We start from the raw sequence: 13,842 nt of genomic DNA on the forward strand, positions 1-13,842 counted from the left end.
AAGTCAGTGTCCAGCTATCTCCCTAAGAGAGATAAGTCAGTGTACAGATATCTCCCAGCGAGAGAAAGAGAGTATTGAGACACACCATTCTCCCTGCAGTGGAAATAAGAAACCCCAATTTTATCTTAATCCATCTGTACAGTGAGTGTTTGTCTGCTGTTACTGGTTGAAAGTTGTTGACTGTCTGTGTGAACAGCATGATGGTCACTGCCAGGCCCGAATGGTAGAAAATGGTATCAAATCCTTTGCATCTGTTGCAGTTGGAGGTCCTCTATCTCACCTCAATGCTTAGGTGCTGTACTTGTTACCACTGGGCAGTGTTGATGGCATACCCTGTGCCAGTCTGTACCATTGGCCAAGGAGCTATACCAGCTCCAAGTGGTGTCTGCCACACTGCGCTGCAGATGTTCTCATTTCAAACAGAACCTGAAGTGGCTAAGATTGACTTAGCAAATGGCCTCAGGGCCTTGGGAACAGTCAAAAAGCCTGCAATTTGCAGTTCCTGATCCAGTGATACCATTGGAAATCAGGGACAGTTTTCAAAATGCTCAGTGGGTGTGAGATTGTCCTCAGGAGGTGCCAGGGAAGCTCTGTTGTGGGTGGAGGGGAGGGTTTGTGTCTGGCAATGCCCCTGTGGGTCTGCACTTCCACAGAGAGTCAGGCTATGGTTAGGGGGACTTGGCAACTAATGCCCCCAGGTGTTGGGGCAGTGTCTTTCTGGTGCCCGTCTTCTGTGCTGACACCCAGAACGTGTGGTTCAAGTAATGAAACAGAGTGTTTTCTGTGTTCAGTCTGAGGGTCAGTGAAGAGGAAGAGGCAGTGGTGTGGGGGGTAGGGGTTGGGGGTATAGATTCCTTGCCTGGCCCACCAATCGCGTTGGAAATGTGTGCTAGGGGAGAGCTATAAAAACCAGACAAGGCAAGGCGCAACAAGGTACCAGGCAGTTAGTTCAAACGGTTTAGGGGCTGTGTGGTGGATCAAAGACCATACCCTCTATTCCACCGTCGTGCAGAGCTGGAGTGCCAGTCGAGCCCAACAGCCAGCATGACCCAAGTGTTTTCTGCCCATGTTTTGGGCACTTGGACCAGGGCATTGCTGCTCATCATCGCCATGGTGAAGGTGGTGCACATCATTCTAGAGTGTTCCTCAGGGTGGCATTGGGGGTCAGACACATGGCGCAGGACTGGATAGGAGCAAACCACTTTGGTGAAAAGGACAGGGTCACATTGCTCAGTTCCTGAGGCCCACACTGAGTTCAAATTCACACAATTTTCTGATGGGCCTCAAATTCCTAAGTTTGAGTTAAAACTGTACTTGGATTTGGCTGAAAACGTGCCACCAACACACACACATGTGCATGCACAAGCACACATTCAGAATTCAGACCGAAGCCTGTGGCCAGATAAATTTGAGTTGCAAACAAGAAAATACAACCCAGTCAAATGGAAAGTACGTTTACTTTTTGAAATTTACGCTTTTGGTATGATCTCTCTCCCTAGCTGGTCGGAATGAGGGTCATACACACAGGGGACTGGATCAGCATCAGAGGCACTCAGGTCAGATATTGCATGGGGTTAGATACAGAGTAAAGCTCTCTCTACCCTGTCCCCCATCAAACACTCCCCAGGACAGGGACAACGTGGGGTTAGATACAGAGTAAAGATCCCTCTACACTGTCCCCCATCAAACACTCCCCAGGAAGGACAGCGTGGGGTTAGATACCGAGTAAAGCTCTCTTTACCCTGTCCCCCATCAGCCATTCACAGGACAGGGGCAGCATGGGGTTAGATACAGAGCAAAGCTCTCTCTACACTGGCCCTCATCAAGCAGCTTCAGGATGGGGACAGTATGGGGTTAGATACAGAGTAAAGGTCCCTCTATACTGTCCCCATCAAATACTCCCTTGACAGGGACAGCACAGCGTTACTTATAGTATAAAGCTCACTGGACACTAATCTCCATCAAACACTCTCAGGACAGGGACAGGAGGGGTTTAGATACTGAGTAAAGCTTTATTTTCACGTGGAAGATAAAGCTGTTACTACACCAACACCATCAATACTCCCAGGACCAGTGCAGCATGAGGTTAGAATCAACGTAAAGCCTTCAATACTCTTTCAAATTAAAAAGAAAACTCCCATGACACTGTGCCCATCAAACACTTGCAGGACAGGAACAGCACAAGTTTAGGTACAGAGTAAAACTGCTGCAACATTTTTAAACTGAAAGCGAATCTCCCTCTACATTGTCCCCATCAAACACTCCCAGGACACGGATAACATGTATTTAGGTACAGAGTAAAGCTCCCACTACACCTTTAAATTGAACATAGAACATAGAACATAGAACATTACAGCGCAGTACAGGCCCTTCGGCCCTCGATGTTGCGCCGACCTGTGAAACCAATCTGAAGCCCATCTAACCTAAACTATTCCATTATCATCCATATGTTTATCCAATGACCATTTAAATGCCCTTAAAGTGGGCGAGTCTGCTATTTTTGCAGGCAGGGCATTCCACGCCCTTACTACTCTCTGAGTAAAGAACCTACCTCTGTCCTATATCTATCACCCCTCAATTTAAAGCTATGTCCCCTCATGCTAGCCATCACCATCCGAGGAAAAAGGCTCCCACTGTCCACCCTATCTAATCCTCTGATCATCTTGTATGTCTCTATCAAGTCACCTCTTAACCTTCTTCTCTTTAACGAAAACAGCCTCAAGACCCTCAGCCTTTCCTCATAAGACCTTCCCTCCATACCAAGCAACATCCTGGTAAATCTCCTCTGCACCCTTTCCAATGCTTCCACATCCTTCCTATAATGCGGTGACCAGAATTGTACGCAATACTCCAAGTGCGGCCGCACCAGAGTTTTGTACAGCTGCAACATGACCTCATGGCTCCGAAACTCAATCCCTCTACCAATAAAACCTAACATACTGTACGCCTTCTTAACAACGCTATCAACCTGGGTGGCAACTTTCAGTGATCTATGCACATGGAAAGTAAACCCTCCTCTACACTGTCTTCATTAAGCGTTTGCAGGACAGGGTCTATATGTGATTAAGTAGAGTATAGTTCCCTCTATTTAACTGCAAGTAAAGGTGCCTCTATACATCTCCATCCATCAATCCCAGGGCAAACAGATCATAGGGAAAGATCTAGAGTAAAACTATCTCTTCACTGTACCCAACAAGCACTCTCAACACGCATTCAGCAAGGGGTTAGATGCACAGTAAAGCTCTTTCTACTCTTTCAAATTCAAAGTAAACTTCCCACTGCACTGCACCCTTCAAACACTCCCAGGTCAGGGACAGCACAAGGTTAGATACAGAGTAAAACTCCCTCTTCTCTTTCAAACTGAAAGTAAAACCCCCTTAAACTGAATTGAAGGGGCTCTCGACACTGTTATTCAATCATTCCCAGGAAAGGGACAGAGAATTAGACACAGAATAAAACTCCTGCGACCCTTTTAAACTGAAATTAAATTTCTACCGTTTCAGACTGTAAGTAAATCTCCCTCTGTTCCCATCGAATAGTCTCAAAGATACTGATGTAAGTGTTTTGGTACAGAGTGAAGCTACCTCTACACTGTCACCATCTAACACTCAAATGACAGGTATAGTAGGAGGCTAGACCCAGAGTAAAGCTCATTCTACACTATCCCCATCTGAACACTCCCAGAATATGGAGACCATGTGGTTAGTTATGGGGTAAAGCTCCCTTTAAACTATCCCCACCAACTTTATAGCAAATGTACTGCACGTGGTTAGACACAGAGTTAAGTTTCATCAATAGTAGGAACTGCCAATGCTGGAGAAGCTGAGATAACAAGGTGTAGAGCTGGATGAACACAGCAGGCCAAGCAGCATCAGAGGTTCTGAAGAAGGGTCCAGACCCGAAACGTCAGCCTTCCTGCTCCTGAGATGCTGTTTGGCCTGCTGTGTTCCTCCAGCTCTACACCTTGTTATCTCGTTAAGTTTCATCTACTCTTTTAAACTGAATGTAAAGCTTTCTGTCCAATGTCCCAATCAAACACTCCCAGGACAGATCCAACATGGGGTTTGATAAAGAGTAAAGCTCCCTCTATTGTTTTAAAATGAATTTCAACCTCCCTCCACTCCCAGGACAGGGACAGTACATGCTTAGATACAGATTAAAGTTCCCTCTACTCTTTTAAACTGAAAGTAAAGCTCCCTGTATGCAGTTCCCATCAAAGATTCACAGTGGAGGAAAAGTATGGGGTTAGATTGAGAGTGAAACTGTGTCTACACTGTCCCCATTGAACAGTCCCAGCAAAAAATTATTGTTGATTATTTGATACAGAGTAAAGCTATCTCTACGCTGTCACCATCTAACATTCACATGGCACGTATAGCAAGGGAGTAGATCCAGAGCTAAGCTTCCTCTACACTTTCCCCATCTCAGTACTGCCAGTGCAGGTACATCACATAGTTAGTCATAAAGCTCCCTGTAAACTACCCTCATCAATTTTACCAGCACTGATATTGCACCTGGCTGCATACAGAGTTAAAATTCCTTAAATCTTTCACACTGAACGTAAAGCTTACTGTACACCGTCCCTATCAAACACTCCTGGAACAGATACATCACATGATTAGATATAAGAGTAAAGCTCTCTCTACATTATCCACTATCCCCATTAAACACTCCCAGAGCAGGGAGAGCTTTTCAAATCCCACCACACATGTATCTGAGGCTGGCCTTTCTCCATTGTCCATTCCCCACAAACCATACTGCTCATATCTAGCTGTATTTCCCTGTTACTCCTGAACTGGGCCTTGATAATCCAATCAGTTTTGCAGTAACCCAACAAAGCCGTTGTTTCTGACAGGTCTTTATAGAGAGAGTGTCCCCGTCCCTGGTACAACCAGCTGCTCTGTAGGCTGTCTCTCACTGCGTGCCCTGTTGCCATCTGTTTTCCACCTCCTCCCTCCCAATAACTGTTGATATTTAACTCCCTGAAGATCAATTAGTTCCTTCCTCGAGATAAAGAGTATTTGTGTAGCACCTAACCAGATTCCCTCAACCTCCCAAACCCTCGCAGTCAATGAAGCGGTTTTGGCAAAGCCGGGTCACTGCGGGTAAGGTGGCAATCAATTTGTGCACAGCAAGATCCCACAAACAACTATGTGAGAAACCAGTTTTGGCAGCTGTGCCTTCTGTAACCTGGACCCTATGCATTGTAACATCTCTCTGACCACTTTCTTTCCGTGCAGTTGAAGCCCAGTTCTTTGTTTTCTCTTTAATTCACACTCCTTGTCTTTTTCGCTGAGTCACTGTTCACTTTTTGTCCAATTATTCTAGAATCCCTGCAGTGCGGAAACAGGCCATTCAGCCCAACTAGTCCACACCAACTCTGCCAATAGCATCCCACCCAGACTCAAGCCTCCCCCCCACCCTATCACCTTGCATTTCCCATGGCTAACCCGCTTAATGTACACATCCCTGGGCACTCTGGGTAATTTAGCATGGCCAATCCACCTAGCCTGGACAACTGTGGGAGGAAACCGGAGCACCTGGAGGAAACCCACACAGACATGGGGAGAATGTGTAAACTCCATACAGACAGTCGCCCAAGGCTGTTATTGAACCCAGGTTCAACCAGTAGTGCAAACCGCTGAGCTGCCATTCTGCCCTATTGTTGATGTGAAGCCCATTAGGCTGTTTTACCAGGCTGAGTGCATCATTAAAACTGAGTCAGCAAACTTCCATGAGGCTCTTTAAGCATAGTCCATAGACAATACAACCCACACAATTGGGTCTGAGCTCACACTGGATGGAGATAGCAGCAGGAAGAAAGCCTTGTCTGACACTCATTCACCGTCACTGCCCAACCCACTTTCGCAGCTCAAGCAGGCTCTTACTGGTTCCCTGCGAAGAATTATATGAGAGAGAGAGGTATCCATTGTAATGTATCCCAAGGACAGTCTGCTCACCAGGATTGTGCGGGGTTTGATTCAGTGTTCAAGTCCATTCCTTTCATCACCAGACTACACAGGTATCAGTCACAGAATGAGGTCTTTTTTGACTTTACATTAGCCTAAGCAATAGGATGAGATCATTCCAGATGTTCGTGAGCCTCTATTAAATTCTCAATTCATTATGCAATTCACTGTCAGGAACAGTGCACTCCACAAAGCCCATCTGATACAACATCCAAGAGCTTACTCAGATCCCTGATACCAGATCTACCTCTGATCTCCACCACACTGTCACTGAATCATCAGACAGCAACAGACCCACATGGTGACATCATGAATAAAACAGTTGAGCCATCAAAATGCACCTGACACCTATCATTCTGTCCTCATCAATCTACTGTTATATAGTACATTTAAAGCCTTTGAATTATTATTGCCGTGAACCCAGTGACAGACCAACCACTAGGGATCAATAACCTTCACACAGCACTTCTCTTCCTCATCTTTGCCTCAGACCCTGCTTCACCGGGCATGAAATCAGAGCAGGAGTGGGCCATTCGGCCCTTCAAGCTTGTTCCACCATTTGATCAGATCACGGCCAATCTGATTGTGGTTCAACTCCACATGCCATTCCTCCTTCACAATTAAAAATCTGTCCAATCTAGCCTCAAATATACTCAGTGAGTCAGTGTCCACTGCTTTCAGGGGAAGGAATTCCAAAGATTCATCCTACTCTAAAGAGATGAAATTCCTCTTCACGTCCTTCTTAATTCGAGACTCCTTATTTTTAAACTGTGTTCTTCTAGTCCCATGAGAGGATACATCCTTTGAGATTCCACCAGCAAATCTCCTCAGGAACTCACAGGTTTCACTAAGATCACTTCTCATTCTTCTAAACTCAATGGAGAAAGGTCTAACCATTTCCTCAAAGACTTACTCCCCCATCTCAGATCTCGGTCGAGTTTGAAGGGGTTAGCTCTTGGAGGTAGTTTGAGGTCGTCGCAGAAAGCTGTTTGAAATCCTCATGTGCTGAATCGACACAACGTTGAAGATGTCTTTCGCCCAGATTGTGGGGCTTTTGTGACCCTGCCATCTATCCACCTCCTCCTGTTCTTTGTGAACAGGCTGCAGAGTGGTTGAATGGCCTTTGTTTGTTCCTGTATAATAGGTTTAAGAGGGGCTGAACGGCCTCTTATGCCACAAGCTAGTAATTCCACTCCACTTAACTCACCTCCTATCCCCACAAATCCTGCTTACCAGGTTTATAAGTAAGGAGTGGGATGGAATACTCCCCACTTGCCTGGATGGGGGCAGCTCCAACAACACTCAAGAAGCTCGACACCATCCTAGGACAAAGCATCTGCACCACATCCACTCCCTCCCTTACTGACTAGCCACAGTATGTGCCATCTACAAGATGCATTGCAGAAATTCACTGAGGCTGTGACCACCATCATCTAGAAGGGCAAGGGCAGCAGATACACGGGAACACCACCCCCTGCATGCTCCCCTCTGAGCCACTCACCATCCTGACTTGGAAATATATCTCCATTCCTTCATTGCCACTGGGTTAATTTTTGAACTCCCTCCCTAACTACATTGTGGGTATTCCTCTACCACATGGACTGAAGTGGTTCAAGAAGGCAGTTCACCACCATCTTATCTTCTCCAGGGCAGTTAGGGATGGGAAATGACCAGTGACACCCATATCTCAGAAACAAATAAAAACAAGGTTGAAGCTTATCTACCAGTGTTCTCTCTTCCTCCCCTAAAGATACAGCTGTGATAGAAGTGCAGGCCATTTTCAGCTCCAGTTCCAGATTTACTGAGAATTGCTGATCTTTGGTCTTTGTATTTAACAGCTAGCTTGTAGGGGGCTATTGTGGTGCAGTGGTATTGTCCCTCTCTCTGAGCCAGGAAGCACAGGGTTCAACTCCCACTTGCTCCAGCGGTGTATAGTAACTTCTCTGAGCAAGTTGATTGAGAGAAGAAGAGTTCTTCCCCAGTGAGGAATTGACCTGTGGACATGAAAAGGTGGAATCTTATATCTGCACTGTACTATAAATTCACAATACAACACCTGAAAGTCTTTCACTGCCTAACACACCATGTGGATATTGGTCTGTTAAACAGGCGCTGCCTGACATATCCTTATGCCCAAAATTTTCATGTGACCCTGGAATGCCCAGGTTCTGGAAGTGTTTTGAACAGCTGGAGGCTTTTTGGCCATTTGCGTGTGATCTCATTGTTCAGTTTTATTATTTCCCCTTTTTCTCCCCCAGCCCACTTCTCCTTTCTCCATGTTTACTTATCCAGTCCTCCTATTGAATCCCCATCCTTTAACACGATCCATTCTGTGACAGCAGGCAGGGTATTTCTACAGGACGACGTTCTCCTGCAAAAAGCTCATCCCCGGGAGTTGGGGAGGTGGGGGGGGAGGTGTGGGGGGCGCGCGCGTGGTGAGAGTGAGGGGAGGCAGACAGATGCTGCGCTACGTCGCTCAGATTTCTACCAACAGGCTGTTCAGCTGTGGAAGGCATAACCTGTTTGTGGTACAGCCCATTTGTGACTGGGGAGCCACGCAGCACATTGGCTATTTTTCAGATTTTCCGGGGTCTTCCTGAGTCAAGGAAGGAGGGGAGTCAGGCACCAATTTTTATTTGCAGTCACAAGAGGGTCCAGTTTAGCTTGGAACGGGGCTGCGGAGGATATTAGGGTTCGGTCTCGTAATTAGGAGGCCTCGACACCTTGTTGTTTAGTCTGCTGGGGGTTTGACTGCCTGTTACAAGAGGAAAAGGAATTCTGCAGTCTGAATCTGATACCATCTCTGTCACTGCCACAGACTCGGGTACCCATGTGTCTGAAGATCCCAAGAACTGGCAGATCTCCCTGATCAGGAAGATTGGCAAATGCTGTTGTCTATCGTGAGTAGAGGAGAGAGTCCAATCAGAGAGAGAGAAAGAGAGAAAGAGAGAGAGTGCAAAAGGACACAGGAATGACAAGGGTAGTCAAAGTAAGAGAAGTGACAAGGGGCATTAAAAGGATATTTTGGATGTCGGTGGAAGAGTGTGGGTGTTGTGTTTGTGGGGGTGGGGGAGAAATGGTGCCATTCGGGAGGTGTGGGGGCAGGAGAGGGAATCAGAGCCCGAACTGATGCCGAAGGTGACCCGCTGCCCCATCAGTCGGAGGGTGCAGTAGCCAACTGCGAGATGGGATGAAAGGCTATGAATGGGAGAAAATCGAAGCCGTTGCTTATAAAGGATACACACAATGCCCTGGAGCATGCCACTGACATCTAGTGCCCCCTTCTGTGCATTACAGCTGCGTGGTCTCCTTAGTGCTCACCAGTTGCTGTGTTGAAACATGCACTGTGACTTATTTCAGAGCAACCCCCCACCACCTGACACACAAGATTCCTTGGGCTGATGGTGCTTCATCACCATTATAAAGGGAATTGTGGCTGTTTTCCCATACACGACCTTATGCAGACATCCTGCTGACCATTTCCATTGACCTCTCATCTCTTGGACACAGTGGGCTAATATCACTTAATGTGCCAAGTAATTCCACAATTAAATTCTGTCCAGAAGATTTCCATTCACTCATTTGCGTCGGTACAAGTAGGTCCAAGAACACACACAATAGGCTATGAGGGGACCTGTAGCCTATTGGAACAGGAAAACTGGAATAAAAGATTGAAAAGTTTGGGTACGTTCCACGATGCAGAAAGGTAGGACTACCAAATCCATAATTCCCTCAATGGTGAACAGAACAGAGAGTAAGATGACACAAGAAACTTGAATATATAACAAATACCAGGTTGATAATACATGTGCACAATAATACAAATGCATGTAGAAGGGAAATGAGAAACAAGATACAGAGGCAACAAAGAGAGTATGAGAAGAAAACAGCAGCTAAAATAAAGGGGAATTGAAAAGTCTTTGAATAGACATAAAGGAGGAGTGGGACCAATTACTGACCAAATAAAAGGATTTACATGGAGGTTGGATAAAATTAAGTCAAATAGGAAATAAAACTGAAAGGACTGCAGATACTGTAAATCAGAAACAACTACAGAAATTGCTGGAAAATCTCAGCAGGTCAGGCAGACTCTGTGGAGAGAAATCAGAGTTAACTTCTCAGGTCGAGTGACCCTTCCTCAGAACTTTCTCAGGGTCACTGGGACCCGAAACGTTAACTCTGATTTCTCACCACAGATGATGCCAGACCTGCTGACCTTTTCCAGCAACTTCTGTTTTTGTTTCTAAATTAAATAGGAATTCTCTAAGTGAATTGGTAAGTTAGTCTAAAGGATCTGCAAACATCGATGCAGTGGCAAATATTGAAGGATACAGAACAGATACATTACATCTACAGTTAACTGTAAAAGTAAAAGATAGAATCAGACTTAAAGAGAAATCATATAAGTGTGAAAAGACAAATCCAGCTTTACCAAGGATGATGCTGTGATGCTACACAGTTCATGATGATGGAGGAGGAAATTAAGGCACTGGAAGAGGTCAAAATAGATCTGGAAGAAGTGTTGGAGAGACTGTTGGACACTGTCTCTACTTAGACTCAGAGAGATACCAGGAGACTGGAATGTTGCAAATATTGCAGCCTTTTTGAATAAGGCTGTAACAATAAGATATTACAGAGTAGTCAGTTTAACTTCAGTTGTTGAGGAATTTCTAAATTATTCTTAATTGCTCTTAGCAGTCATATAGAAAAAGGTGGGTTGATTTGGAAGAGTCAGTATGGATTTCCCAAGGGCAAATCATGTTTAAGCCATTTTCTGGAGTTTTTTTGAAGAGGTAACAGAAAGAGTAGATGAGAGCAATGCTGTTGATGTGGTATATCTGGACTTTCTGAGGTGTTTGATACCACACAACGGATTTGCGGGGAAAGTTACAGGCATGGAATAACAGGGACAGTGGTGACAGGGTACAAAATTGGCCGAATGATAGGAAACGGAGAGTAATGGTCGATGAATATCTTTCAGAATGGAGGAGGGTTTGTACTGGAGTTCCTCAAACGTCGGTATCAGGACCCTCATTTTTCCTCATGTACATTAATGATCTGGATCTCAGTGTGCGGGGAACAATTTCAGAGTCTGCAGGTGATTAAAAAAAACTTGAAGCGTGGTAAACTGTGAGGCGGTCAGTGTAGAACTTCGTAAGAGCATAGACAGATTGGTGGAGTGGGCAAACAAGTAGCAGATGAGGTTCAATGTGGAGAAGTGTGAGATGATACATTTTGGCAGGAAAACCATGGACAGACAAAACAAAATAAGAGCTTTGATACTGAAGAGGGTGCAGGAGCAGAGGGACGTTGGTCTGTAAATACGTGGATCAGAGAAGCTTGCAAAATAAGTGGAGAGAGAAGTTGATAAAGCTTACAGTATTCTAGAATTTATGATTAAGAGCTCAGAGTACAAGAGCAAGGAGGTTATACTGAACTTAAACAGGACATTTGTTAGACCCCAGCTGGAGTCTTGTGTACAGTTCTCATCCCCACTCTAAAGGATGGATGTGAATGGTCTGATGAGGGTCCAAAAGAGATTTACAAGTGCAGTTCCAGGGATGAGGAGCTTCAGTTATGAGAATAGATTTTAGGAGTTGGAACTGTTTTCTTTGGAGAGAAGAAAGGTGAGAGGAGATCCAGTGGAAAGTTTCAAAATCATGAGGGGTCTGGACAGAAGAGACAGGGAGAAACTATTGAACAAAGAACGTAGAACAGTATAGCACAGTACAGGCCCTTTGGCCCACGATATTGTGCCGACCTATTATCCTACTAAGATTAATCTATTCTTGCTCGTGAGAAGCTTGGGAATAACAGGGCACAGATTTGCAAGTAGCAAATGTGAGAAAAATCTTTTTCACTTAACGAGTGGTACATGTCTGAAATGCACTGCCTGGAAACCTGGTAGAGGCACAAATTCTACAAATATTTAAAAAAGAAAAGTTAGCAAAGTTTGCATTGGAGGTACAGAATTGAGTCTTGAGAATTAGTAAGGGAAAATAAAGAGGCGGCAGATAAATTCTGTTTTCCATCGGTCTTCACTGAAGCAAGTACAAGGAATATCATAATAGGAGCAATAAGTCTGGAAATGGAAGGGAGTGGGGGAAGCTCAGGAAAATCACTGTCCCCAGAGAAAATTGTTGGAATTTTGGGCTGACAAGTCCCTGGGTCCTAATACACTTCATCTTAAACAAAGTAGTTAGTGAGATGGTTGATGCATTGGTTTTAAATGATCCAAAATGCTTTTAAATTGGGAAAGATCCCTTTAGATTAAAAGATAAGGAATGTAACTCCTCTATTCATTAAGGGAGGGAAATAAAAAGCAGGAAATTACAGGTCAGTTAGTTTAACATCAATCAGGGAAAATGCTTGAAGCTATTATTAAGGATTATTGAGGAAGGGCATTTGGATAGGTTCAAGGTTTATCAGTCAGAATCAACATGGTTTTGTGAATCTTTAACCAATCTATTGGAGATCTTTAAGCAGGTGACATGCTGTGGACAAAGGCAAACTAGTGGATGTATTGTACTCCGATTTCCAGGAAGCATTTGATAAACTCCCACATCAAAGGTTATTGTGGAAAATTAAAGAACTCAGACTATAGGGGATAGCATGTTGACATGATTGGAAGCTTGGCTGGCTAACAGGAAGCAGAAAGTATGTGTAAATGGGTTCAGGTTGGCAGGATGTATCAAGCAATGTGCCCCAAGGGTCAATATTGGGGCTTCAACTCTTTACAATTTATATCAATGATTTAGATGAAGGGATACAAGTTGTGGTTAGTAAATTTGCTGATGACACAAAGTTAGTAGAAAAGTAAGTTGTGAGGAGAGCGTGGGAGGCTGCAAAAAGATATTAATAGGTTAAGTGAGTGGCAAAGTTGTGGCAAATAGAGTGAGAAAATGTGACATTATCTATTTTGGTAGAAATATATTATTTGAATGGTAAGCAATTGCAGAGTTCCGGTGTAGAGTTGTGGAGTCATAGAACTTACAGCATGGAAACAGACCCTTCAGTCCAACTTGTCCATGTTGTGCAGAGGGATCTGGGTGTCCTTGTGCATGAATCACAAAATGCTAGTATGCAGGTGCAGCAAGTAATTAGAAAATTAATAGAATGTTATGGTTTATTGTGAGGGGAATTGAATACAGACGGACTGAAGTTAAGCTTGAATTATACAGGGCAGTGTTGAGACCCACATCTGGAGCACATTGCACAATATTGGTTTCCTTATATAAGGAAAGATGTAAATCCATTGGAGACATTTTGGAGAACGTTAGCCAGATTAATCCCTGGAATGGGTGGGTTGCCTTATGAGGAATGGTTGGACAGGCTGGGCTAGTATCCACTGGGTGTTAGAAGACTAAGAGGTAACTTGCTTAAAACAGAAGATCCTGAGGGATAATGACCAGGTGGATGTGTAGAGAATATTTCCTCTTGTGGGAACATCTAGAACTAGGGTCACTGTTTAAAAATAAAGAGTCACCCATTTACAACAGAGGTTAGGATAAATTGTTTCCCTCAGGGAGTCTTTGGAGCACTTTTCCTGAAAAAGTGGTGGAAGCAGAACCCTTGAATATTTTTAAGGCAGAGGTGGATATAAGCAAGGGGGTGAAAGGTTATTAGGGGTAAACGGGAAGATGGTATTCAGATCAGCCACACCTTATTGAACAGCAGAGCAGGCATAAGGGGCTGAATGGCCTCCTCCTGCTCCTTGATCATATGTATCTGTTCTTTGTCTTATTTTACCAAGGAAGCAAATGCTACCAAAATTGTAGGGAAAGAACAGGAAGCTGAGACACTGGTTGGGTATTAAATCTTGATAAAGAGAAGGTGCTGGAAAGGCTAAGATATCACAGTGTGGAGCTGGAGG

At 44.5% G+C, this 13,842-nt stretch overlaps 1 protein-coding gene across 1 annotated transcript in view; it reads left to right on the forward strand.

Annotated features, from left to right (window-relative positions):
• The window catches only part of LOC125487798 (protein phosphatase inhibitor 2-like), an 86,373-nt gene that overhangs the window by 37,420 nt on the left and 35,111 nt on the right, over positions 1 to 13,842 (forward strand). The window contains exon 6 of the mRNA XM_048620065.1: positions 8,788 to 8,869. Coding sequence (XP_048476022.1) covers positions 8,788 to 8,869 — 82 coding nt within the window. The remainder of the gene's footprint in view (positions 1 to 8,787; positions 8,870 to 13,842) is intronic.

Source organism: Rhincodon typus, chromosome 45, assembly GCF_021869965.1.
Source record: "Rhincodon typus isolate 14 chromosome 45, sRhiTyp1.1, whole genome shotgun sequence".
Taxonomy (NCBI): domain Eukaryota; kingdom Metazoa; phylum Chordata; class Chondrichthyes; order Orectolobiformes; family Rhincodontidae; genus Rhincodon; species Rhincodon typus.